Source organism: Triticum dicoccoides, chromosome 7B, assembly GCF_002162155.2.
Source record: "Triticum dicoccoides isolate Atlit2015 ecotype Zavitan chromosome 7B, WEW_v2.0, whole genome shotgun sequence".
NCBI classification, from domain to species: Eukaryota; Viridiplantae; Streptophyta; class Magnoliopsida; order Poales; family Poaceae; genus Triticum; species Triticum dicoccoides.
In genome coordinates this window covers 169,711,178-169,738,757 of record NC_041393.1, presented here as the reverse complement: position 1 = coordinate 169,738,757, position 27,580 = coordinate 169,711,178, and the positions used below count along the sequence as shown (strand labels likewise).

Genomic DNA, 27,580 nt, shown 5'->3' with positions numbered 1-27,580 from the left:
CAAGAAAAAACTTGTTCGAGAAAATTTACGTCGGACAAAAAATAAACCAAGAAGTTCACTTGACTGTCTAGTGCAGTGCGGTTTTTATTTTGAAGCCATGCGGTCGGCCGTATGATGTTGTTCATCCCGTAAGTGCAAAAAACTTGTTACAAAAACGAAAAAAAGTAATGCGTTTCACTTCTTGATAGTGTTGTGGTTTATTTACACCCGATGTGAAGTGCACTCTACTTTCTCGTTCTTGAAAAAAAAATACGTTTAAATAAAATAAACCATGCAATTCTTTAACATGTCTGATGCAGTGCGGTTGTTCGTCCGATGCGGTGCGGTTTTCAGTCGGATGAAGTACCACGTCGATTTGGGTGTCGCGAAAAACAGAGTGTCCACATTTCGGTAAATTTAAAACTGCTCTTAAACCGTAAGGAATTAGAGAGAGTGTTCTACATGAAAAAGTTGTGTCTCGTCGATATCTTTCCAACGACATATCATTTTAATCATTTCGACGACCGGTTTGTAAAAATTTCGCGAAAAACGGCCGCTGCCACTCATCATCCGCCACACGATTTTCAAAATTAACTTAAAACCGTAAGAAATCTCAAAAACATTTCAACATATGAAAGTTGTGTCTCGTTCATAGATTTTCAACGACATATTACACGCCTCGTTTCGACAAACGGTTCAAAAACTAGAGCGAAAACAGTACCGAAAATTACAAATATTTCAAAAAAACGTAATTCCGCGATTTAGTAAATTTGAAAATTCACTTAAACCGTAACGAATTAGAAAACATAATAGATATGAAAAAGATGCGCCTTGATGATATCTTTCCAACGGCGTATCATTTGCTTTATTCTGATGAGCGGTTTAGAAATAATCACGAAAATACGTTCGCTGCCACTTGTTATCCGCCGCGCCGTTTTTGAAATTGCTCTTAAACCGCGAGGAATCTCGAAAAGTGTTCAACATAGCGAAGTTACGCCTAATCCATAGCTTTTCAACGGTATATTATACGCCTCGTTCCGATAAACAATCAAAAAATTAAAGCAAAAACAGTACCGAAAAAACACTGCGTGCAGTTTTTTTCGACGCGAAGTTCACCAGTCTATATTGCAGTGCTCGTCGTCAAGAAGATGCAGTGCACTTGCATTCATTGTGCAGTGCGGAAGTGGTGTGCAGAATAGTTATTCTGCTAATATTAGCAGAATAGACCGTCTATATATATGATAGTTTATACTACAATCATATAAACATAAATAATGTATACTATATGATAAAAATAAAAGAACTAACACAGCTGTTTCAATAATTTGTAAAAAATATAAACGGTTTTTTCCTTTTTGACCTAACCTTTTTTTGGAAAGGTTTTCACCTAACCTTATCACTACAGCCAGTCTGCTCCTCTCCCTCTACTCATCTCCCCGCCGCGTCGCCCCCAGCCTCCACCCTTACCCCCACAGCCACCACAAATCGACGGCCTCGCCTCCCACCGCCGCCCGTTCTCATCCCCTCCCCCGGTTCATCAGAGAGGAAAATTGGCAGGTCGAGCGACCAGATCCACCCACATCTGGCCCCGTTGCAACTGGCGACGACCGCGGTGTTGGCGGGCGGCGCCAACATGCCGCTCTCGGCCATGGAGCTGCTCCTGTCGGGCCACCCAAACCCGTCTGTCGCCTGCTCGCCTCCCGCGGCATCTTCTCCGAACACACAACCGACGGCGGTACGTGCTTGTGTTGGCGTGGCCGCTGCTCCACGAGGTCGTGCTCGACCCCGCCGGTGCGGATCCCTTCACGCGCGCCCACGCTAGTGTCCCCGCCTACGCCTACTACGGCCAGGACCGGGAGGCGAATGAGGTGATGCTCTGGGCCATGACCGGCGTGTCAGAGCCATTCATGGAGGTGCTGCTGGACGGGTACTGCCCCGGTGGAGGGTTTGAGGGCGTGGCCATGCTCGTCAACGTTGGCGCCAGCTCCGGCGCCTTCCTCGCGATGATCATGCGCAGGGTGCCCACCATCCGCCAGGGACTCAGCTTCGACCTGCCAGATGTCGTCGCCGCCGCGCCTCCCATCTCTCGTGAGACCATCGATCCCCCAATCCGCTAGCCTTCCTGCCCGTTGTTGTTGCCGTTGCCTTCTTCCCTGCTGTCTTCTCCTCATGACAGAGCTTTACCCGCCTGAATTCTTAGTGAAGAAGGTGCAGGCATGTAGCCACGGGAGCACGGGACAGCTTGATCTAGATGGCAAGCTGAAGTACATCATTCGTGTACTGACAGTAATACTCTAGGTACTAAAGTGCAGTGGTCGTGTGATGTTAGTAATCTTGCACGTACTATACGATGGGTACTTAACTACAGCCGTCGTCACCGACAGTCATCTAGTAAGTTGAAGCAGTGATTGAAAGTTGAAGCAGACTAACTAACAAACAAATTGGCAGAACATAGCACCACAATTGACTGTGACAATGCCACGACCGATCATTACCACCACCACACACAGAAAATATAAAGAAACAGATGTTGTTTTTGGTATCAACATATGCAGGAGACTAGTTTGATAATGAGGTTTCAGAGCATACTCGGGGTAAACTATGCATAATGCACTCTTACTAATACTGGCTTGAGAAAAATTAACAAGTTCAGAGTTCACATGCTAATACTGAAGATATTGTGCCATCCCTGTCCCTACCTAACATGGTAAAAATGAAAGGATAGGCACAATTTTTTGCTATATTTTTTTGTTAGCTGGTTTTGTACCACACTTATGGTAAATGCATATGCATTCCTTAGCATCTTTGCTTCAGAATGTTTAACATGTTCAGAGTTCACGGTGTCAACATCAACAGTAGATGAGTTACAAAAAAAAGATGAGTTTGATAATGAGTTTTTTTAGGACCGATAATGTGGTTCACATGCTAATACTGAAGATATTGTGTATACTACAGTTTTACCATAGCTTCTCGCCCGTGTTTTGTTACTCAAAAAATCACAATGAAGAAATCTAAGTCGTACCTGGTATTTCTCTGTAAAATTGAACTGCTACTGCATGAGCCAGAAGCTGATTATGAGCTGAAATCTACCATTTGTGTTGAGGCTTGAGACACACTCATATTGTTAATTGCTTGCCCTAAAAACTGCTTGTCTACTGCTTGCCCTCAAAACTTTTTGGCTACTGCTTGCCTAGTCAATTTTCAGTACATATGTACATGTGTGTGGTGAACTAGTGGATTCATGCCAGAATTTTGCATTGTGCTTACAAGTCCTTAGAGTCATCTAATGCCAAATAATCTACTAGGCAGACACAATTGATTTATGTGAAATAGTAGATGAGTATAAAATTAATTTAGCTAGAGTGTTGGCATGATCTCATTGTGTTCCATGAATTTTGTTGTTCCATATCTAATAATTATTACGCATTTATAGATAAGAAAAATATACACAGATGTTCATACCTAGATCCACTTGCTTTACTTCTTGACTATCCTTGATGCTCATTCACTTGTTGATGTTCCTTGGTTATCTGTGATGGACGAGGGGGGAGAAGGGATGGCAGAGGAGGTTCACAATATATAGGACGACAAATTACATGGTATGTTCCTGTATGCGGCCCATCTCTTTCCTTTTTCCCTTATACATTCTTGTAGCAAAGTTATGAACATGATCTCTTGCCTATTTTACCCCAACGTGAAAAAATGAAAGATACAAACATGATAGGCTGTCAAATTTTGATTAATGCTTAACTCCAGAAGCACACCTGCCAATAAAGTACAATAGTAAAGATCTAAAAAAATAAGAACTTGCTAAATATTTTATTTAGTGTATTATTTAAAATTAGATATTTTATTATTGTTTATACACCAAGGTTAGTTAACGCTCAAGGATTATTTATATTGCCTTTAAAGTAAGCTGATAGCAAAACATACCGCTTGATATTTAAGAAAACTGATAGAAAACTGAAAGAGTAAACAAATTTATATTTGTCCCACGAAGTTGGTTATGATTTATGAATATTTACTGAAATTAGGTAGTCACAGGAACAAAGAAAGACACTAATTTAGATGTTATCTGAGAAAAAAAATCCAGATCAATTTACCCGATTAGCATTTAGAAATTGTAAACTGACATGAAAACAATACAAATTTAGATGGTATTTTGATTCAAAATATCAGTTTGTACTCCCAACATTATTTACTCTTCCCCTCGCTCATGCTCCATATCCCCTGATGGCCTGATCCACAACCATTCTCTAAGCCTCTTGTGTGTACATGGGCAAGAAGGTCACATTTATACCATGATGCACCAGTTTGGTCACGATCTGCAATAGAACAAAGCCAAAGACGATGATGAAAATAACATCTTGTAAACAAATTATATGGACCGAGAAGTCCATTGGTAGTACTACTCTAGACAGGAACCAACATTTTTTAAGCTCATATACCATCAATTAGAAAGAATAGAACAAAGACATATAGGTAGATGCAAGGGGTAGCTATACTTACGGAAGACCAACTTGAGAGAAAACCTGACTTGCCCACCAGCTGTCGTCGCCGCCTCCAATAACTATACTTATACTTACGTAGATGCATGGGGTAGCTATACTCACGAACAAAGACATGTACGTAGATGCAAGGAAGATGAGGAGGAAGGATGAAAGGTAGGTCAGATGGGGAATACCTGTACAGATTGAAGCACCGCCGCCGTCACTTGCTGGTTCTCCCGAGCCGTGGCCGGTCCAAAATTCCAGCCGCGGCGGCCGGCGCGGCCGCCTCCAATTTGTTCGTAAGGGAGAGGGCTCGGGGCCATGCCATGGTCGCCGTCTTGGGTGTTGGTGGCTGCTACAGCATGGTTCGTGGCTTTTGTGCTCGTGGGGTTGAAGGCATGGATGCTTCATTTTGGATATGGAATCATTGATGATTGATTTTGTATATGGAATGATTTTGTATATGGAATGAAATGGAATCATTGATGATTGATTTTGTATATGGAATGATTGACACGGGTCCCGATAACTGCCACATGTGTGGTGTATCGGGTGGTTGTGCCACACGCCTCGTGTGGCATGGACAGGAACCCACTCGCACGACTGCGTCCGGGCGCGCAAAGGCACAGCCCGCACGTCCGGTGTGTGGCAAACCCGCCCGCACGTCTGGACCAGACGACCCTGCAGCCTGCACGACCCAGCCGTCCCGGCCTCCGATCGATCCCCAATCCCAACTGTCGCCATCGCCTCCCACCTCTCAAACCGCTACCTCCATCGCCGGTCTTCTCTGGTTGCCATGGCAACCAGAGCAGATCCGTAGGGCCTTCCCACCGCAAACCACACACCTACCCTCCCCCACCCCCGCCCCCCACTCCAACCTCACCCTCCAAAGACAACCAGCTAAAAGCAGGTGAATCTCCCGATCTCCTACTGCTTCTCATCCTTCTTCTGGGCAGAAAATTGCAAATTTACTGACGAAGGTGGCGACTGGATCCATGCTATAGGGGTAAAACACTACATGGTTTTGTGTGTCTTCGCAGTTGCCAAGCAGAATACACTAGATCTGCCATGTACTACGCTAGAGATAAGCTTAAGTTCTCAGTCGCTTGATGCAAGTAGTTGGTAATGAATGGATGCGTAGGAATCCATAAAAAGGGAGAGAAATGAGAAATTTGGAATAAATGGGGTGCGAAAATTAATTGCCACTGGTGTCTAACGTCAGTTGCCACATATCGTTGTCGTTAACTGCCACCATGTTAACCTGTTGCTTGCCATCCTATTGTAGTGGCTGATACCATCGAATCGAACGGATAGCTAGCACCCAGATCTTAGAAAAGAGAGTGGATGTGCATGTCCTACTTGCCATGATATGTTGGTTGCCTACGCATGAAAATGTGATAACACTGATGTGTTATCTTCTATGTGCAAGCAGCAGAAGAATACATTTTTTGTGGATTGTTGATGCGTTCTTGTTCATGCAGTTATTGAGAACACATTGGCAGAAACGAGACGCGAAAAGAATGAATCATGGAGATGGCGCTGATCCTTGGGGTTATCGAAGGCCAGAAACGCCCCTTTGGGATGTAGCAGAGTACAATCAACTCATTTCTGCAGGGCCATTGCTGCCACTACTAGAACAGTACGTAGGCATTGGTATGATGCATGATAACAAAGAAAAGAACATTTGCCATGTTCGCAACGATGAAGATGACATTCTACTTATGTCCTACATTGCCATTTTTTGCAGGTTCTTATGACCAAAACACACTCAGCGGGGCACCATGGCAAGTTCAGCCACAGGGCGCTAACACTGACAAATGTACGGGCAGCCAACTTCAACTAGCTAATGTGGCAAATCAAGGTAACGCATACGAAAAGAAAAACATACTGGTGTGGATATGAAAAATAAACTTGCAAAGGATGGTAAAAGACTCACAAGTTATGTCGGGAAAAAATGCAGAACTTTCATGCAGCACGTGGCATCAGGCGGCACCCATGTACCTGCCATCGACGTCATACACAGGTGAGTCTATAAAAAGTGAAGTTGCGGGTGGTGAATTAGCATAAGGTGCATAGTTGACAACTGCAGTTGCCATGACTGGACAATTGCAATTGCCATGACTAAACAACTGCAGTTGCCATGACTGAACAACTGCAGTTGCCATTGCCTGGACAACTGCAGTTGCCATGCCAGGACAACTGCAGTTGCCATGCATTAACCAACTACTACCATGCTTACAGGTTATTACGGTGCTGCTACCCCGGCAATCATCTCATGGCAAGCTTCACAGATTGCAGATAGAGCACGTCAATTTGGTGTTACAGACCACACAAGATGGGCACATGCAGCACAACAAGGTAAGGAAATTTGAACCACAAAAATAGCACTGCATTTGTTTTTGCGGGAATAGCATGTGAGAAAAAGAAGATTTGTAGCAGTGATGGTGGAAAAAATCAAACAAAAAACGCTAACAAAGTGGTTGTGTGCAATGAGTGATATTTTGTCTTCGGGATTTGCCAATTGCTAAAAGCATGTGTGCAGCACTAATGGTTGATCGCATTTGCCTAGTAAGCTCAAGCCTAGAATACAAAGTTTTGATGCTAGAACACACTGGTTTGTCATGTATTGGCAATAGTATTTGCCATGTATGTAGGACTGTAGCTGCCATGCATATAGAATCCAAGTTTTCGTACTGAAATGAGCTGGTTGCCATGCATTGGCAATAGTAGTTGCCATGTTTGTTGGACTGTAGCTGCCATGACTGGACAACTACAGTTGCCATGCATGTCCACATGCAGGCTCACAGCTTGCTGTTTGAATGATGTCATGCCAAATCACTTAAAGTTGATGTGCTCCATTACGATAAACATGTCATTCAAGCAAAATCTTACGCTCGTACCTGTTTTTTCTATTACAGGGCCTACAACTATAGTGAACATCGGTGCGGGGACATCTACTGCGGGGAGCTCTGAGCGCACGGAAGACACGTTCCACCAGCCAGCCAACAATCATGCCGCAAACAATGCCGAGTCAGAGTCGGAAATGGCAATCATTCCAGCAATGCCGACAAGCACCGCTTTGAACACAAGCACTGGCAACACTCAAGTAGATGAAACTGCCGCCGATACTGAAGTGAATGATGAAACTGATGACGAAACACAAGGGGATGAAGATGGTGGGCAATCAGAGATCGTGGTACCTCAGCCACCGTACGTTGGGCAGAGATTTGAATCGTTCACAGAAGCAAAGGAATTCTACCAGACATATGCAAAGTTTCATGGGTTTGCGGTCAACATCGAATACCATAGGAAGATTAAGAAAACAAACGAGTACAGTAGAGGTGAGATGAGGTGCCACAATGCATGAAGGAACAAGAAGGGGAAAGGTGTTGCACCTGTTGTTCCAGAACGAAAGAGAGGTATCATTCTCAAGACGGAACACCCTCTCTGGTGTAAGCTAAACGTAGATGGAGCATAGTGGGTGGTCACTGGATATTTTGACGAGCACAACCACAAACTCATAAAGAAGTTCGACCTGGTAAAATTTCTGACCGCCCACAGAGGATTCACCCCACTCGAGAAGAAATTCATAAAGCTTCTACATGATTGTAACCTCGGTCCATCAAGAATGGTATAGATACTATCCCTTATCCACAGCAAAAATGGGACTCTGAGTAGCATGCCCTACATACCAGCTGACGTCACAAACCTAAAGGCAAAATACTGTAGAGAGAGCAAGTTGGCTGACATAGAAGTCACGACGGCCTACTTCGATGAGAAAGCGAAGGAAGATCCAGATTTCTTCTACAGGATAAGATTGGACGATGAGGACCGTGTCAGGAACATGTATTGGGTGGATGGTGCTGCAAGAATAGCTTACAAACATTTCCGAGATTGCATTTCATTCAACGCGACATATCTCACTAATATGTACAAGATGCCATGCGCTCCATTCATAGGAATAAATAACCACAATCAGTCGTTGCAGTTCGGATGCGGGCTCGTTCGGAACAAAGACATGGATGGGTATGTTTGGCTGTTCAAGACCTTCTTGGAGTGCATGGATGGACTTGCTCCGATGAACATAATAACAGACCAGGATTTTAGCATGCGTGCAGGCATAGAGGAGGTCTTTCCGTTGGCAGTGCACAGGCACTGCAGGTGGCACATTATAAAGAAGGCCAAGGAGACGCTAGGACCGTTCGTTGCTGACCGTCCAGAGCTACACAAGGCATTCGAGCTGTGCGTGGACCACAACTTGACGGTGGAGGAGTTTGAAAGGAGCTGGATGGCCATGATTGAAACATATCAAGTCCAAGACAACGAGACTCTTGCTAGCCTGTGGGAGAAGCGAATATACTGGGTGCCGGCCTACTTCATGCAGTGCTTCTTCCCATTTCTGCAGACTACGCAGCGCAGCGAGGGGTTCAATGCTCTTTTGAAGCGGTACGTGAGCCCTGGCAACTCATTGCTACGGTTTGCCAAATAGTACACAGCTTTGCAACAAAAAATACTAGGATCTGAGCTACAACAAGAAGCGAACACCGCGCTAAAGCAGCCAAAATTGCTAACGTATTTACCGATGGAGAGGCAAATGAGCAAGATATACACCAACAAGATCTTTAACAAGTAATTCAGTTGCGTTGCAATCTTATTTGCACAAGTATAAAGGCAGTAGGTGCCATATAGAATGCAATGCAGTTGCCATGATCTGAGGATGCCATGTTTAATGAACTACCGTTTGCCATGTTTACTCAACTGCAGTTGCCATGTTTAATGAACTACTGTTTGCCATGCTTACTCAGCTGCAGTTGCCATGTTCAATGAAATGCAGTTGCCATGTTCAATGAAATGCAGTTGCCATGTTTAATGCCCTGTACTTTCATTGGGCATGTTGGTATGCAAATGCCAATGCCAATCGAAAACATTATGTAGTTGTCATGTTTACTGAAATGCAATTGCCATGTTTACTAAAATGCAAATGCCATGTTTACTCAACTGAGGTTGCCATGTTTAATAAATGCAGTTGCCATGTTTTATGCACTATGCTTCCATTGGGAATGTTGGTATGAAAATGACAATGGCCGGTTGAAAATGTACTGCAGTTGCCATGACTAATGTACTCCAGTTGCCATGTCTAATGTACTGCAGTTACCATGTCTAATGTACTACAGTTGCCATGTGTAATGTACTACAGTTTCCATGTGTAACGTACTATATTTGTCATGTTCAAAGGAAATGTACTTCTATTGGCCACGACAACATAAGGTGCTATAAAAAACAGCACACGATAGTTTAACAAAAAACACACAAAACTTGCAGATTTCAGGAAGAAATAAAGCGTGCCAGCATGTTCACGGCTTTCCATGTGGACGAACATACGTTCAAGGTGTGTTCTATTTTGGGCTTGTCAGATTCAGAACCTGAAGAACCGGATAAAGGAAGGAACTACTTCGTGAAAGCCTCGATAGGCCAAGGCGAATACTACTGCCAATGCTGCAAGTTTGAACGGGACGTCATTGTGTGCTGTCACATACTAAAAGTAATGGACATGAACGCGGTGACACGGATGCCCCGCCATTTCATAAGGTGGTGATGGACTTGGGACGCTGACGACGCGTTGGCACCGCAGACAACAACCGCAGTTCTGGCTGTGCATGACGAGAGACCGCAGTCAACCATGGAAGCCATGAGGCACGTTGTGTTGACAAAGAACTATGCTGAGCTAATTGATGAAGCGTGCAAGAGTGATGAGACAGCGAGAGTAGCAGAAAAACACAGGAAGGCCCTGAAAAGAGAGCTTGATGAGATCACGAAGAGGAAAGCCGAGGAAGCCTTACACAGGTTCCCCCGCACATCAAGTGTGCCTTCGTCCATGGGGCCATCATCTGAAAACTCAGAGATAGGATCTGGAACAGCAAGCACACAAACCTAGGTCAGGAACCCGCCCCGTTCCATCACAGAGGGGCGTCCAAAAGAGATAAGATACAAATTGGGATTGGAGATTCAAGCAAAACACAAGAAAACAAAGAAAGGGACAGGCAACCCATAAGCAACATTGGGGCACTGTGACATGGTCCTTGGTGACATTTTATTTTGTAATCTAGATGTTCTAATTTTTTAAAAAAAATGGGAGAATGACTCTTGAGGGGCATCAGAAGTTGAAGTGCATTGAATGGATAACTGTAGTTGCCATGTTATGTGTACTTAATTTGCCATGTTATGTGTATTTAATCTGCCATGTTATTTTGTACTAAATATGCCATGATATTTTATACTGGATCTACCATGGGTATACTGGGTCTGCCATGTTAATTATACTAGATCTGCCATGTTATGTGTACTTAATCTGCCATGTTATGTGTATTTAATCTGCCATGTTATTTTGTACTAAATATGCCATGATATTTTATATTGGATCTACCATGGGTATACTGGGTCTGCCATGTTAATTATACTGGATCTGCCATGTTAAGTATACTGGATCTGCCATGTTGTTTATGCCGAATCTGCCGTGTTCTTTGTACTGAATCTAACATGTTAGCTGTACTGAAATATGCCATGTTATTTGAAATGACTATGCATCGCGTATATTTCCGTGTTAATTCGACGCGGTTTAGTCACACATAGTGTGTTATGTGCAATCTATGGGAAACAAGTTGAAAAAGCGTAACGTGCATCAACCGCAAAAAAGGTTACGGCTACATGATCAAACTACCATACTAGCCGGTGAAGTTAGTGATGAAAAAGAAGAAGCAAACAGCCAAATGAAAAACGACGATAACTTTTACTAACCATGTCTGATGAACTACATTTGCCATGTTTTAAAACATAGTAGACGCATTTGAAATAGCAAACTGGTGGTGCAAACGATGAAACCATAATAATAATGATAAACATAAAACGTATCTGCTGTCACGCCTAAATAGGTTCACATCCACACATATATTACAGAAAATATTCAAATGTCGCTCACACACCACCACTACATATTAGGCTACTCGGGGTTGCAGTCATAACATAGCACACAGACATAGTTTTGAGAAGAACAAAGGTAGTACCTTACATTCCTCGGCAACAGAATGTAAGGTAGGCGTCCGGTATGGAGCGCCACGTGATCTCTTGTACTTCTTGATGACTTTCTTGACAGCTTCCTCTACAAACTCACGTGCTCCAGACCGCTTGTTGAAATCTTCATTCGTTAACCACTTCCATGTGTAAATTTTCTGGAGCTCAACGACCGTTGCAGCTGTGACAACGGGAACAAGTCTACCTTCCCACTTTGCAAGGTATTCCAACGTGTGAAAGCCACAGTCCGTCCTGCACAAGAAAAGAATCAGGTGAACTTGCAAAAAGGACAGACATAGCAATGATAAACTTCAATTCAGATGTAACAAAAAGAGGGGTGGGATTGGTGTAAAAGGACACATGAAAGAACAGATTGGAAATTACGTGTTCCCTTGCTTTGTAGTCGCCACGTACTCAATTGGAAAATGTCTGATATGGACCTTTGAGTTTTCGTAGTGACGGTTCCATGTCTCTTTGAGGTTGTTGATGAAGAATTCAGCATGCGTAGTAAGGTCTGCATCAGCTGCCGAACACATTGAATCAAGCACCTCAAAGCATTGGTTCTTCAGGTCAAGATAAATTGCGTAGTGGTGACCAGACTTGTCGTGTGGGTCATGTGGTGCAAGCTCGTGGAACATTGGGAACAGGACCTGCAAGTAAAATGAAGGAAATGAGAAGCAGAGTTCACATGAAGAACAACAATGGGGTAAAAAAAGTAGAATCACATAGAATGTTTAGTTATAGTGGGTAGTTAAAAGAAAGTTGCCGTCCATGTATGAACAAAGTTTCCCCGTATTTTAGTTTGAAGTTGCCACATAGTTTGCACGGGGATGGAAATCAAAAAGTTAGTTTACATGGCAGCTGTTGCCACATGAAACATCTGCCACATAAACAGAGTGCAGCTACTGGCAAAAAACCATTCCATGGGGAAAAAGTGCAAACAGGGAAGGAGTACTCACACATTTCTTCACTGTGAGCTTGAATTCACCGTGCGTAGCAAAATTCTTCCTCGGGATTTTGTGGTGGAAGTCACCATCCCATATTTTGCAGGTCACACTGTAATGCATGATTGTTTTGTCGGGAGACATATCCATATGCTTGTTGATGTAGTCAATCCCGCATGCAACTACATTCGTCAACATTTTACCGAGTGGCCTCACGGACTCGGCAAGATCACCCAGGTTGACGTACATCACTTTGCATTGAATGACCTTGGTTCTGTCCAAACATGAGCTGTATGAAAATGATATAACATGAAAGAATCATGTCTACTAAGTAAAAAAAGAAAGAATAAAACGTAAGCGGATCATATTTAGAAAGTACAAAGAAGATGAATGGTAAAAAAGAGCAAAGCAAAATGAGAGATTATGTGGTGTGGTCATTTACGCTTTCAGCTCCTTCATGTGCTTGCTGCTGGCCCTCGCATTTCAAAATCGCTTGACAATATCGTACAGCTGGTTCTGCTCCTTTGTGGCCTTGACTTCGGACTCGTAGTCTTTCGCAGGAGGTGGGTGAACTAACCTCTGCTGCCTCATAAAACCAGGGGTGGCACTCCTAATGGTATCCTCAGATACCGTATCTGCAGGCACGTTGGAACTTGATTTCCCCTGACCTCGTGTGGACCTCCTCTGCAATGCTGCCTCCTCAATCCTGTGGTAAACTTCATCAAGTGACGGCGAAATCTCCTCAGGGGTGCCTGCAAGGATCAAAATGTGGTTTAGGATACCTGGAAAACAAAACAAATGTAGTGCGAAGAGAAAAGGTGCATGATATGAAATGTAGGTACAAAAGGTGGGGAGTTGCCACGTGGAGGCAAATCCAGTTGCCCGGTGTATTGCACTGTAATTGCCATGTGAAAGGAACTGCAGTTGCCATGTTGTGTCAACTCTAGTTGCCATGTGGTTGCCGGATGAGAAATGCAGCATGGAAACAAAAATGCAGATGACATGCTGCAGCAAATCCAATTGCAATGTATAGAGCATTGTAGTTGCCATGTGAGAACAAATACAATTGCCATGTTTTATCAACTTCAGTTTCCATGTGGTTGCCCGAATGGAAAATACAACATGGCAACAAAATATAGGTAAGATGGTGCAGCAAATCTGGTTGCCATGTCATCACATAGCAGTTGCCATCACATGTGAGAACCCAAAAAACAAAAAAAATTGCTTGGGATAAAAGTCAGACTACACAGGTGTATACAAGAAAAAGATAAAGGCAGAAGAAATGTACCTTGGATGATTGACTCTGCGAACTTGACAGCCTTCCTGCCCTCGACCATTGGCTGCACCATCATTGCGGACATGCCTCCCGGGAAAGCAAAGGCAACTGGCATAGGATCTTGAACCACTGGTTGATCTTGACTGATGCCAAGGCTAAAGCTCGGTGGGGTGAAGGCCATTGGGTGCCTCTCATGCCTACTGGTCGGATCGCGAACAACTTGCGGGGCAGAATCCAACGGTGAAAGATCAACAAACATATCTGAATCAGCTGCTGCAGAATCACCGGGCTTATTTATAGAGCGGGGCGTGTTGTCAGCGGTATCAGCCGTAACTTTCTTGACAATCTTCTTGTTTGGGCTGTAGGGGACACCAACATTTACTGGGAGCTTGGAAGTGCGCAGATTTAAGCTGGGGATTTCCACTGCAGGTAAAGGTGCAGTCTGCTCCGGACATTCACCTTCATCACTCGTGCCCGGCTTGACACGTGCATCAGTTGTACTCCGGTCTTCCGGTTTCTCCATAACATTGCTTTTGGCAGGTGGCAGGAACAGTGTGGACGCAGGAACATAACCAGACTCATCTCTGCTGCTCCTAGCTACAGCTGGTGTGTTGGATATGTCTGTTGATTGCTTGCGGGGGCTACGACGCCTAGGTGGAAGACCAGCACGCGAAACAATGGCCTTAGCAATATCTGCACTGCTAGTAGCTGGGGCTGTTGTGCCAAGACTCTCACCTGTAGATGGCATATCATTATGAACTGCCGCCTCAGCCACTTCTGTCGTGGACACAGGAGTGCCACCATGCACATGCTTGGAATCAGTGTCAGATGAGCGGGAATCTTCCTTGCTTGGGTTGGTCTCGGGAGCATCCACTTTAACGCTTGCTGATGGGGTGGCATGGCTCACAGCAGCATTCTTCATTGCCAGAAGAATGGGCAATATTTCAGCTGTCCTGGCAGATACCGACTCGTCACTCCTCGATGTATGGATGTCTATTGTTCTAGCCTGCACATCTGCAACCGACGGAGATGGCCGGCCACTTGCGTCAGAGTTTGTGGGAACAGTTGATGGTGCAGCAGAAATTTTGTTGACTGGCGCCTCGTGAACATCTGAGTTGTCACCTGTTGACAACTTTGAATGAAGGGATTCAAGTGGGTCCCTAATGATATGCTTGGTCGCGCGTGCAGTAGTCTTCTTCACCCTGCAAAAAAAGCACATGAAAAAGGTATTAAGAAACGAACAAAAAATATTTGCCATGGTAGAAATCTAAGAAAAAAATGAAAAGTAGGTGGAAAAGCTGGTAGTTGCCATGTAGGTGGAATAAGAGTTGCCATGTGGCATAGTTAGCAGTTGCCATGCAAATCCAGCAAAAGTTGCCATGCTAGCCAACTTGAAGAATGATAAAAATGTCTGATCTGTCATGAATGCAATTTGAAAATTAGGTATGTGGTGAGCACACAAGCCAATGCAAAGATGAAAGTTGCCATGCAGGTACAAAAGGAGTTGCCATTTGGCCTAGATAGCAGTTGCCATGCAAAAACAAGCAGGAGTTGCCATGCGGTTAAAAAGGAATGAGATCATTTTAAAAACAGCAGTTGCCATGTGGGACTGATGACAGAAGCCCATGTGGCAAGCCGAACAGATGCATTGAAAAATAAAATATATAGCAATATGGCAATGAGAGAACATGGAAAACGTACTTCTTGACTGGCTTTCTCAAGTATGGAGGAGATGACCTGGTGGAAGGGGTGTCACCAGCAATGGGGGCACCTTTGTTCAACCGAGCAGAAACACGGGCATGCGTTGGTGCCTGTTTGTTCGTAACTGCTCGTCCACCAGTTGTCGCCTCACTGCACGTATAAGATGGAGGCAAAAAAAAAGGTGGCAATTGTCAGACAGCAAACTCATTGCCGCGCTTAACAAAACAAATGCAAAAAGGGGTCAGTCTGTTCAAAAAAATATAGACAAAACAAAACACTAAAATAAAAGTCGAACCTCCTCCTGGCAGCTACGGGATCGGTCCTAGACCTCTTGCCAGGGGAACCCTGCCCATCATCCTCTGGAGCCCTCCCCCTCTTTGAGGGCAACACCCGCTCGCCTCTTGCAGCCGTATGTTCTTTGACTTTGTCCGGTGGGGAGGCATCTGGTGCATCCTTGCCCTTCTTACCACCTGCACGAACTTCAACATGTTCATCATCATCGCTGTCATCTTGCACGTTCTCCATGTCATCTTCATCGTCCTTGTTGAGACCAGCGTCTCCATCTAGTTCATCTTGTGTGTCAGCAAGTTCTTGGGAACTGTTGTAGTCGTACCGGCCACGGCAACCAGTTGGCCGATGTGTCCGTTCTGGGACAAATGTAGTGAACTGCCTCGCAACCGCGTCGCTGTCAGAGCCGTTAAGGGACGTCCAACCCTCAACCAACTTCCCGAGCAAGCTGGTCATTCCGGATGCAAACTGCCCAATTAGATGCTCAACAGGTGCCCTCGCCTGTGCACGAAACAAGAAGCAACAATAACCAACCATATTACAGTCACTTGCACGAGATCAAAAATAATCCAAGGAAACCATAGATATATATCTTTGATTACCTCAGTGGGACAAGACAGAGCTGAGTGCACGTCCATCCACTTTCCAAAGTTTTGAGGCCCCCCAAACACGCTGTAGTCTATAGCATGCTTGGCCATCAGCTGGAAATAACCAAAAAATAGATAGGATGTAAGAGAGAGAATGATGAACACTGACTAACAGTTCATGTATTGCAAAAACAACAAAAAAAGAAGACGAGAATATAAGTTTCAGCACAGATGACAGAGTTGCCATGTGGAGTGAGACATGGATACCATGCGCAGATAACCATGACTAACAAAGGTAGTCATCTCTTGTTAACCACAGAATGTTGCCACATGATCATTTTTTCATATGGTATGCCGCAAAAAAATGTAAGAATGCCGTGTAGAGAAAGAAACCAGAACTAACCTGCAGTTTTCCATATTTGGTATCAGTTACCCTGTCTGCTGCAAGCACAGCCTTGACAGCATCGTAAGTCCACGCAGAAACAACAAACTTGTGCATAGGCGGCGGGCCTCCTGTCCCAGTGAAATCCATGATGGACAGATCAAGACAGTCGACGTACATGAGCTGATGTACAACAATTTTAAAAAGAAAGAAATGTCAGTTGCCATCATGGTATTTTGCAAAAAAAAAACAGGCTAATGTATGCTCCTACAATCAGCAAGTTGAAGTGCATGATAAGAGAAAAGAAGAAGTTGCCATCTGTCTGTGCTAGTTGCCATCTGTATGTGCTAGTTGCCATATTGTCATGATGTCAGTTGCCATATTGTCATGATGGCAGTTGCCATATATTCATGATGGCAGTTGCCATATATTCATGATGGCAGTTGCCATCTTGGTATGATCAGGTTGCCATGCATGAATAAGGGTGTTAAAAGAGTGTTGACAGAAAGGACTGGTAAAAAAATACCATTAAATGCAGTCGACAACCCTTTTGGTACATCTTGCTTGAGAATGCATCATGCAGGAAGTCGGCAATGAACTTACACCAATTCATGTTCTTCACATCTTTCAATTTCGCCTGCACCGCACAATTTTCAGGACAACGAGTTGCCGCATTAGAAATCAAATGGAGAAAACATCAAAATACTATCAGTGACTAGCTTGCAGATGACATCAGAGCCAAAAGATTGAAGGAAAATAATGGAGTAAAGATAGATCATTCACCAGGATGGGGAAGCATTTGTTGCTTGGGCGAAGAAAAGTGGTCGGCACGAAAACAGCCGAGATGAGGTACATGAGTAGTTTCATCTTAAAAACCTCGCCATGGGTTGTCATGGCCTGCAGCGAATCTGCCAGGAAAGACGTGTTCGGCATGGATTCCAACCCAGGAAACAAATGGGGGAACAACGTTTCCTCGATCTTATTATTGACCTCATACGGGACTTTGATTTCTCTACGGGGCACACCCAAGGTGCAGAACACGGATTCCTCGTTCAACAACAGTCTTCCACGTCCCGGAATCACAAATTCCATGGAGGCGGGGTCGTAAATCTCACCAAGCCAGTCGCATACAGGATTGACTAGATTCGTGCACCGGACATCCATCAGAGCCTGCATACCCATCTCAGCAGCAGCTCCCTTCTGATCATCGGCAAATCTGTCAGTCAATGAAGTCAGTCATTCCTGTGAGGCCCTGTTGTGACTACGTTTCTTCTTCTGCAAAAACAGACAAATGATCATTTGTTGCCATGTTTTCACTGTCATGAAGTTGTAGTTCGTAACAGACGATTGCAAGCTCGAGGTGGCAACCAATAACATATGCAGGAGGAGGAGGGTGTGTGGACAGTTACCTCGTCGCCGTCTTTTCTCCGTCCAGTTGCCCAATTATGCTGTGGTGGATCCATGAAATCATCATCATCGTTTTGATGATCACCGCGAGCCATTCTGCTGAGGTAAGAACAGACCAAATTGTCAGGGTGGAAATGAAATGTAGGAAGTAAGCAGTTGCCACCTAACAGAATGTACTTGCCGCATGGGCTCGATTGAAAATGGCAACTAGTGAATGCAAACATCACATGAACACATACGCACCCCCCTATGATTGTCGAAAACATAAATGTGGCAATTAAGCACATTGGTTTCATTTGAAAAAATGTACAGATCGTAATGCACTTAAAAACAAAATATTGAAGTTGCCATGTTAGCACAAGATATTATGAAAGAAAGCCACAAATCTTCCACTGCACAAACATAAGATGTGGCAGCTCACACCCTGTCCTCAGACAAAAATGACTTGCCATGTGTTCAATAGCAAAAATGTGCTAGGTTGAAATTGCCATGTTAAAAATACAACAGAGAATTCAAAAAAGCGATGAAAAACATCTACTGAACAACCCGAAATTGCAATGCTGTGTTCAGACAAAATACTTGCCTATAACATGGCAACAGACATGCTGTGTTCAGACAAAATACTTGCCACATGGAAAGCATATATATGGCATCTGACACAGTTGATGTGCAAATTAGTTGCCATCTAGTGCACATAGTTGCTGAAACTGACAAGAATACCTAGTTACTATACTTTGCCATGCCACATTATCCTGTCAGTTGCCACGAATCAGCGTGGCAAAGCACAAAAATTTGGGTATGTAGTACAGCCAATTTGCCACATTATCCTACCTACAACATGGCAACAGCCACAGTGTGTTCACATAAATAGTTGATACATGGAAAACATATATGTGGCAGCTGACACAGTTGATGTGGAGATTAGTTGCCATCAAGTGCAAATGGTTGCTGAAAATGCAATGACTATCTATTTACTACACTTTGCCGTGCCTACAGTGTGGCAACTATCATAGTCAATCAGGAAAATTAGTTGCCACATAAAAAGCATATTTGTGGCAACTACCACAGTCAATGAGGAAATTAGTTGCCACATGGAAAGCATATTTGTGGCAACTATCACAGTCAATCGGTAAATTAGTTGCCATACAGTCATTATAGTTACTCAAACTACCATGTTTGCCTTAATACTGCACTTTGAAAAACAACTACCTAGATCTAGGGTTCAATGACAACTATCATGACTTGAAATTCATCACCAAAATTCTCCCCGAACTGATCGCAAATAGCAATTCGAAGCAATGCGCAACTATCAGACAGAAAAAACAACGGCCCAATCCCAAGGCACAACCAGTATGTGGCTCCAGACAGGCCAAACCACACCGGCGTGACCGCCACCGCGGCGGCGACGAAACTGCCCAGTGCGACAGAAAACGGCAAGCACAGGACTCCACCGCCGGCAGGAGCGCTGGCGCATCACGAACCCGCCTGAATCTCTGTGATTCTCGAGCGAAGCATCGAACACGGAGGGCAGGGGATAAAATGCAGGCAAGGATGTTGAGAGTTGGAGGGAGCATTACCTTCAATCTGTAGGCGCTCCGGCGAAGCCACTCTGGTCTAGCGAGCACCACCGACGGCCGCGAATGCCGTCGACTCTTCCGCCTCCGCCATCGCCTTCTCCCCTCGTCTTCTCCCCCAATCGACTGAAATGCGAAGTGGGTTGTGCGAGTAACTGTGGGGAGGAGTCCATGGAACCGTGAGGGGGAGGGGCGCGAAGTGCGCGACGTGTTTGACATCAACCACGGTAGGCGCGTGGCGTGCGGGAGCAGAGCAGTTCCACCGCATGCCCCCGGGTGGCAACCGCTGACCGCGGGGGGCAACCGGCGTATGGGCGAACTATGTCACACACCACACACGCGCCTTGTCCTACGGGGCACAGAAAATCGTCCAGATCGTGCCAAGATTCGTGCATATACTGCTGGACGGCGATGGATGCGTGTGGTTGAGGTGGCTAACGCCCACACGTGTGGGCGTTAACATTTCCTTTATTTTAATGATTGATGCCACGGTATGAATAGATATCTTAGGAAAGTTGTAATTGTGAAAGGAAAGAGTGGATAGTGAACGATTGTAGTACGTGAGGGATCCATGGTCGATTGTAGGGCAGGAGCCATCGCTCGTACGTGTGTGCGATTCATTTGGCATTTTTTCGCTGGTCTAATTTTGTAGGGTTTTTTTCGTAGGTTTTTTTCGGCCGTTTTTCTCTGGTGCGACGGGAGGTTTGCCCCTGGACTTCGTGGGGGCATTGCTAGGATAGGAGTTTTTTTGGTTCGACGGGCGTGGGGGGATCGTTGGGAGTTTTTTTGGTTCGACGTGTCTACCTGTGAGGTGGGAATGAGGACAAAAAAAACCAGGTTTGGTGGGACGAAATTTAACCGATGAACGGAGACTACCAACTGAGACATTAGGAGTAGAGATTATGAACAGCGCGAGCACGATAGTCCGGTACGGTGATGAGGATCTATGTGGCCATGGTGGGACACGCCGACCAAAGCTCATTGATTTTCCATCTTTTCTTCTTCTTTTTTCATTTCTTTTTTCTTTTTTGGAAAGATTTTGTTCGGGTTTTCCTTTTTCTTCCTTTTCTTTTCTTTTCATCTTTATTTTTCTATTTTTCCTTTTCTTTTTCTATATATGATAATTTTTTTGAATTCATGATTTTTTTAAAATTAATGAACTTTTTAAAATTTGTGAACTTTTTTCTCAAAACCGATGACCTTTTCCAAAATCCATGAACGTCTTTCAGATTTGTGAAGTTTTTAATCAACGAACTTATTTCAAATTTGTGATTTTTTTGGCGAAACCGATGAACTATTTATGAAAATCTAAGAACCTTTTTTTAATAGATGAACTTTTTTCAAAAGCAATGAAATATTTTCAATTCTGTGGACTTTTTCAAAATTCTGAATTTTTCGTCAAAATATATGAACTTCTAAGCAAAGTAGATGAAGTTTCTTTTCAAAATGGATGGACATTTTTTGTTCAAATTCATGAACTTAAAACCGGCCCCTTTTTAACAACTGCAATACATACTGTAGCGGTTTTTTCTCTAAGAAAATCAGTACATACTGTAGTAATTTTTGAAAGAGAAAAAAAGTGTGATGGAGGAGTCAGTTATCGAGCGGGAGCCTGCGAGCATTGCGGGGCCAGGCCCATGCAAATGATGCTGTGGGTGTTGGGTTCGCCAACTAGCGCTGAAGCTCCCTATATGAGTTCCCCTCCTATTTGGCACTTTAAGTTTTTTTTGAGAGAGTTTTGGCAATTTTGTGCCGGGAGCAACTAGTTGACGAGCGCTCCTTCAGGAGCCACACAACAATCTGCGCCACTTGGTGCGCTCTCAGCCGTTCGTCACGTGTCGCGCTTTGGGCGCTCTCTCCGGATTTTTTTTATTTTTTCGCACGCGTTTTCGGCTTTTTAAACTGTTTTTTGGGTTTTTCGATGTTTCGGTTTTCCACTGGTCTTCCTTAGCTTTTGGATAAAAAAATCGATTTTTTGCGCGAAAAGCTTGTTTTATTTTTTTTATTTCGCGAGAGTCATGGTCGTGTCTCTCAGAAATGAAAAAAAACACTCTTTCTGTTTTTTCTTTTCGCGAGAGTCACGGTTTTGCATCCGCGAGAGGCACGGTTGTGCTTTCGCGAGAGTCACGTCTGTGCCTCTGGAAACAAAAAAAAACGTGTTTTTTGTTTTTTTTTCTTTCGCGAGAGTCACGGTTTTGCTTCTGCGAGAGACACGGTTGTGCTTTTGCGAGAGTCACGGCCGTGCCTCTCGGAAACTAAAAAATGCGTTTTCTGTTTTTTTTTCCTTTCACGAGAGTCACGGTTTTGCTTCTGTGAGAGGCATGGTTGTGCTTTCGTGAGAAGCATGGCCAGTGCCTCCTTAGAAACGGAAAAAAAGCACGTTTTCTCTTTTGTTTCCTTCCGTGAGAGTCACGGTTTTGCTTCCGCGAGAGGCACGGTTGTGATTCGTGAGCCCATGCCTCTTTCGGAAAGGGAAAAACCATTGGTTCGGTTCGGTTTTTTGTCCGGTTTTTTCGTGAAAAAAAGTTTGTCAAAACCTATCAATATAGGATCTAGTTTTGAAGATCTCGACGCGAGGAATCTAACGGTGAAAGCGGTTCGAGATTTGGACGCACGGTTTAAGAGATAAAACATTTTCAATAAACAGATCTACGAAAAAGGAAAAACTCCCAAGTTGCGACAAGTGGCGCACATGCAGCGAGCCACTTGTCGCAACCTGAAAAGGTTGGAGTGATCTTTATAATGAGTACTTCTCAATTAGTGATTTCGTCAAGTGCCCGACTGTAGCTCTCTCATGCAGCTCGCGACCCATTTAGCGTACATGGGTCGCTTACTCGGGCTGCTGTCTCACCTTCGGTAGCTCACTCAAGGGAAGAAACAACAAGCTACTAGTTTAATGGAACAATTGACTTTCGGTTTCTACAAATCAAAAGTGGTCAATTCAAAAAAGTTCATGGATTTTGTAAAAAAAGTACACGAATTTGAAAAAAAATCATTAAATTTGCAAATAGTTCATCAATTTTTTAAAAATAATTCACAAAAATTTAAAAATTTCATCTATTTTGAGAAAAAAGGTTCATCTATTTTGAGAATAATTTCTTCAATTGTGAAAAGGAGTTCATGAATTTGCAAAAAAAAATGCTCATTGATTTTGAGAAACGGTTGATGAATTTGAAAAAAAAATGCATGGGTTTCGGAAAAAGTTCATTTGTTTTGGGAAAAAAGTTCACGAATTAAAAAAATGTTCATCAATTTTAGGAAAAAGTTCATGAGTTTGAAAAAATTCATTGATCTTGAAAAAATGTTCAGGGATTTTTAAAAAAATTCATGGGTGTTGTAAAAAAACATCATTGATTTTGAGAAAATGTTCACAAATTTGAAAAAAGTTTATAAATTTTGAAAAAATTGCACAAATTTGAAAAAAGTTTATTAATATTGAAAAAAAGTTAAAGAATTTAAAAAAAATCTATGCAATTTAGTAAACAAAAAATATAGAAAAAGTGAAAAGAAAAAAATTGCAAACTGAAGAAAGAAATAAAAGGCAAGAAAGAAGTAAGTATGCACAAGTGGTAAGATGGCCTATTTGCCCGCACCTTTATTTTGAGGTTTAGCAAAAAAGGGAAGGTAAATGGGCTGGCCTAGAGCGGAGCGGGGGAGGGGAGGTGTGCGCCTGTTTGTAGAATGAATTGCAACCGTGCTTAAGGTGCCATATAGGATTTGCGTTTCTTTCTTGAGGTAGCTCCTTAAGGCGCTGAGTTGGGCGATAGCATTCGCGCGCGTAGCATATAGGTCGCGGGCTAATATTATATTGCTCCCGTCGCTTGTTACGTGTGGCTCACATGAGGAAAACAACTCTTGCTTGCAAAAATAGTTAGCTACGCTATTTTATTGATTAAAAAATCGTGAATTGCAACACATTTATGAATTCAAAAAAACTTGTTCTTATTTAAGATTAATCATGGATTTGAAAATAATTTTACAAATTTAGAAAGAACCCATGAGTTTGAAAAAATGTTCATGAACTTTAAAGAAGTTCACAAATTTAAAAAAAATCGTGACTATCAAAAATATTCATAATTTTTTTTAAAAAGTTCATTCCTTTTAAAAAAGTTTGCCAATTTGAGAAACATTCACAAATTGAATACTTCATTAGTTTGCCTTTTTATGAATTTTGTAAAATATTAATGGATTTAAAAGTTCATGAATTCAAAATAGTTAGTGGATTTCGAAATGTTCATGAAAACTGGAAAAAAATCATGAATTTGAAAATTCTTTGAGATTTTCAAAAATAACTTAGCCCCTTCGTCTAAATATCCCAAATAATTATTGTATCAGCAAAGAGCGGAGGGGAGTATTTATGAGTAACGTTTATTTCACACACAAGTGTCACAACTCTTATGTGAAGTAACTGCTTGTGATTCTACAGAAGCTACTAGTGTTCTAAGAGTTAAATAAACCAGAGTAATAAATTTGATGAGATTGCTATAGCGAGAGTAATGACAACTAGGAAATAAAGAACACTAATTAAGACTGAAAATAAAAGTGTTTTTCCTGCAGTAGAGAGAGGAGCGGAGAAACTTCAAATCATGGTATACATCAAGTGTATTGGTTCAATGGTAATTCGAGTTACCTTGTATCATCGGTTTAATATTTGATTTGCTTGTGGTGTAGGCGGATTGCATAAAAGTTATGGAACTCCCCCTTGCCGGATTGTATTCCACACTATGGTCCTCCTTCGACGTTGCCACAACGTGGTTGTCTCCACAATTAAGGTTGGTAAACTGGAACCACGCAACAAGTTCATTGGATCACCGTTATCTCATATTGTCTTGGGTCCTCATAGATGTCTTCACCTGCCATGTTAGAGGATCCAGATTTCCTAAACAATATGTGTTACCTCTATAGCTCTTTAGATCATGTTGCTTGTGCCCTTAAACTGGACAACATGCACAACATTCACCACAACATAACAACATACTACAAACATGAATATCGACATATAGAATAGGCACAAATGAATCTTACCATTCACCTACAGCTCCCTCACATAGGAGGAATTAGTCACACATCGAAAGAGAATAACTAACCATCATAGAGAATAAATCCATGAAAACCATATCGATAATAGCGTGAAGATCCACAATAAGATGGTGAAGGAAATATGCCCTACAGGCATTAATAAAGTTGCTATTTTATATTTACTTATTCATGATAAAGGTTTATTATTCATGCTAGAATTGTATTGATCGGAAACTTAAATACATGTGTGGATACATAAATAGATACCGTGTCCCTAGTAAGCCTCTACTAGACTAGCTCGTTGATCAAATATGGTTAAAGGTTTCCTAACCATAGACATGTGTTGTCATTTGATAATGGGATCACATCAGTAGAAGAATGATGTGATGGACAAGACCCATCCGTTAGCTTAGCATTTTGATTGTTCAGTTTATTGCTATTGCTTTCTTAATGTCAAATACATAATTCTTCAACTATGAGATTATGCAACTCCCGAATACCGGAGGAATACCTTGTGTTCTATCAAATGTCACAACGTAACTGGGTGATCATAAAGATGCTCTACAGGTATCTCTGAAGGTGTTTGTTGAGTTGGCATAGATCGTGATTAGGATTTGTCACTCCGAGTATCGGAAAGGTATCTTTGGGCCCTCTCGGTAATACACATCATAATAAGCCTTGCAAGCAAATGACTAATGAGTTAGTTATGAGATGATGTATTACGGAACGAGTAAAGAGACTTGCCAATAACGAGATTGAACTAGGTATGAAGATACCAATGACCGAATTTTGGGCAAGTAACATACCGATGGACAAAGGGAATTGCGTATGTTATCATAAGGTTCGACCAATAAGGATCTTCGTAGAAAATATGTAGGAGCCAATATGGGCATCCAGGTTCTGCTATTGGCTATTGACCGGAGAGGTGTTTCGGTCATGTCATAGTTCTCAAACCCGTAGGGTCAACACGCTTAATGTTTGTTGACGATATAGTGTTATATGAGTTACATGATTTGGTGACCGAATGTTGTTCGGAGTCCTGGATGAGATCACATACATGATGAGGAGATCCTTAATGGTACGGAGGTAAAGATTGATATATAGGACGATGATATTCTGACAGTAGAAGAGTTTCGGAGTGTACCGGGTAGTCATCGGGGCACCAAAAGGGGTTCTAGACACCCCTGGGAAGTGTATGGGCCTAATGGGCCAAAGGGGGGCATACCAGCCCACTAGGGGGATGGCGCGCCCCTCTCCCTGGATGGACGGACCTAGGGGAAGGAAAGGGGAGGGTGGCCCCTCCTGCCTTTCCCTTCTCATGAGAGAAAGGAGGGGAGGGGGGCAGCTTGGGGAAGACCCCAAGTAGGACTTAGCCTACTTGGGGCGCCCCTTGGCCTCTCCCCTCTCCCCCACTGATACGTCCATTTTGCATCATGCTTTGATATTGATATTTATTGCATTATGAGCGGTTATTACACATTGTGTCACAATACTTATGCCTTTTCTCTCTTATTTTACAAGGTTTACATGAAGAGGGAGAATGCCGGCAGCTGGAATTCTGGGCTGGAAAATGAGCAAATATTAGAGACCTATTCTGCACAACTCCAAAAGTCCTGAAACTTCACGGAGGCACGTTTTGGAATTAATAAAAAATACTAGCAAAAGAATCAACCAGAGGGGGCCCACACCCTGGCCACGAGGGTGGGGGCGTGCCCTACCCCCCTGGGCGCGCCCCCCTGTCTCGTGGGCCCCCTGGCAGGCCTCTGGTGCCCATCTTTTGCTATATGAAGTCTTTTGCCCTGAAAAAATCAGAAGGAAGCTTTCGGGACGAAGCGCCACCGGCTCGAGCCGGAACCTTGGCAGAACCAATCTAGAGCTTCAGCGGAGCTGTTCTGCCAGGGAAACATCCCTTCAGGAGGGGGAAATTGCATCGTCATCACCATCGATCCTCTCATCAGGAGGGGGTCAATCTCCATCAACATCTTCACCAACACCATCTCCTCTCAAACCCTACTTCATCTCTTGTATCCGATCTTTGTCTCAAAACCTCAGATTGGTACCTGTGGGTTGCTAGTAGTGTTGATTACTCCTTGTAGTTGATGCTAGTTGGTTTATTTGATGGAAGATTATATGTTCAGATCCTTAATGCATATTAATACCCCTCTGATTATGAACATGAATATGATTTGTGAGTGGTTACATTTGTTCTTGAGGACATGGGAGAAGTCTTGCTATAAGTAGTCATGTGAATTTGGTATTCGTTCGATATTTTGATAAGATGTATGTTGTCTTTCCTCTAGTGGCGTTATGTGAACGTCGACTACATGACACTTCACCATTATTTGGGCCTAGGGGAAGGCATTTGGAAGTAATAAGTAGATGATGGGTTGCTAGAGTGACAGAAGCTTAAACCCTAGTTTATGCGTTGCTTGGTAAGGGGCTGATTTGGATCCATATGTTTCATGCTATGGTTAGGTTTACCTTAATTCTTCTTTCCTGGCTGCGGATGCTTGCGAGAGTAGTTAATCATAAGTGGGATGCTTGTCCAAGGAAGGGCAGCACCCAAGCACTGGTCCACCCACATATCAAATTATCAAAGTAACGAACGCGAATCATATGAGTGTGATGAAAACTAGCTTGACGATAATTCTCATGTGTCCTCGAGAGCGTTTTCCTTTATATAAGAGTTTATCCAGGCTTGTCCTTTGCTACAAAAAGGATTGGGCCACCTTTCTGTACCTTGTTTACTTTTGTTGCTTGTTACCCGTTACAAATTACCTTATCACAAAACTATCTGTTACCGATAATTTTAGTGCTTGCAGAGAATACCTTACTGAAAACCGCTTGTCATTTCCTTCTGCTCCT

At 43.2% G+C, this 27,580-nt stretch overlaps 1 protein-coding gene across 4 annotated transcripts; it reads left to right on the top strand.

The window, feature by feature from the left end:
• Positions 1 to 1,393: 1,393 nt before the first annotated feature.
• LOC119336690 lies at positions 1,394 to 8,227 on the top strand. 4 transcript variants are annotated; one of them, XM_037608761.1, is made up of 7 exons: positions 1,394 to 2,067; positions 3,534 to 3,578; positions 5,951 to 6,122; positions 6,217 to 6,330; positions 6,430 to 6,492; positions 6,711 to 6,827; positions 7,388 to 8,227. In XM_037608761.1, exons 1-7 carry the CDS (start codon positions 2,038 to 2,040, stop codon positions 7,834 to 7,836), a joined length of 990 nt encoding a protein of 329 aa, XP_037464658.1. In that variant the 5' UTR covers positions 1,394 to 2,037; the 3' UTR covers positions 7,837 to 8,227. The 4 variants fall into 4 exon arrangements, 1 of the variants encoding a protein (XP_037464658.1); XR_005162728.1 differs by lacking the exons at positions 5,951 to 6,122; positions 6,217 to 6,330; positions 6,430 to 6,492; positions 6,711 to 6,827 and having other exon boundaries at positions 1,394 to 3,578; positions 7,388 to 7,512; XR_005162726.1 differs by lacking the exons at positions 5,951 to 6,122; positions 6,217 to 6,330; positions 6,430 to 6,492; positions 6,711 to 6,827; positions 7,388 to 8,227 and adding an exon at positions 4,613 to 4,971 and having other exon boundaries at positions 1,394 to 3,578.
• Positions 8,228 to 27,580: the final 19,353 nt, after the last annotated feature.

What these genes read in the sequence shown, in the direction of transcription:
- LOC119336690 (XM_037608761.1), top strand. Translation starts at nt 2,038, where the DNA reads ATGTCGTCGCCGCCGCGCCTCCCATCTCTC. An exon ending in CGCCGCGCCTCCCATCTCTC is followed by an intron (nt 2,068 to 3,533) that starts GTGAGACCATCG and finishes AGGGGGGAGAAG; the next exon opens with GGATGGCAGAGGAGGTTCAC. An exon ending in GGCACATGCAGCACAACAAG is followed by an intron (nt 6,828 to 7,387) that starts GTAAGGAAATTT and finishes TTTCTATTACAG; the next exon opens with GGCCTACAACTATAGTGAAC.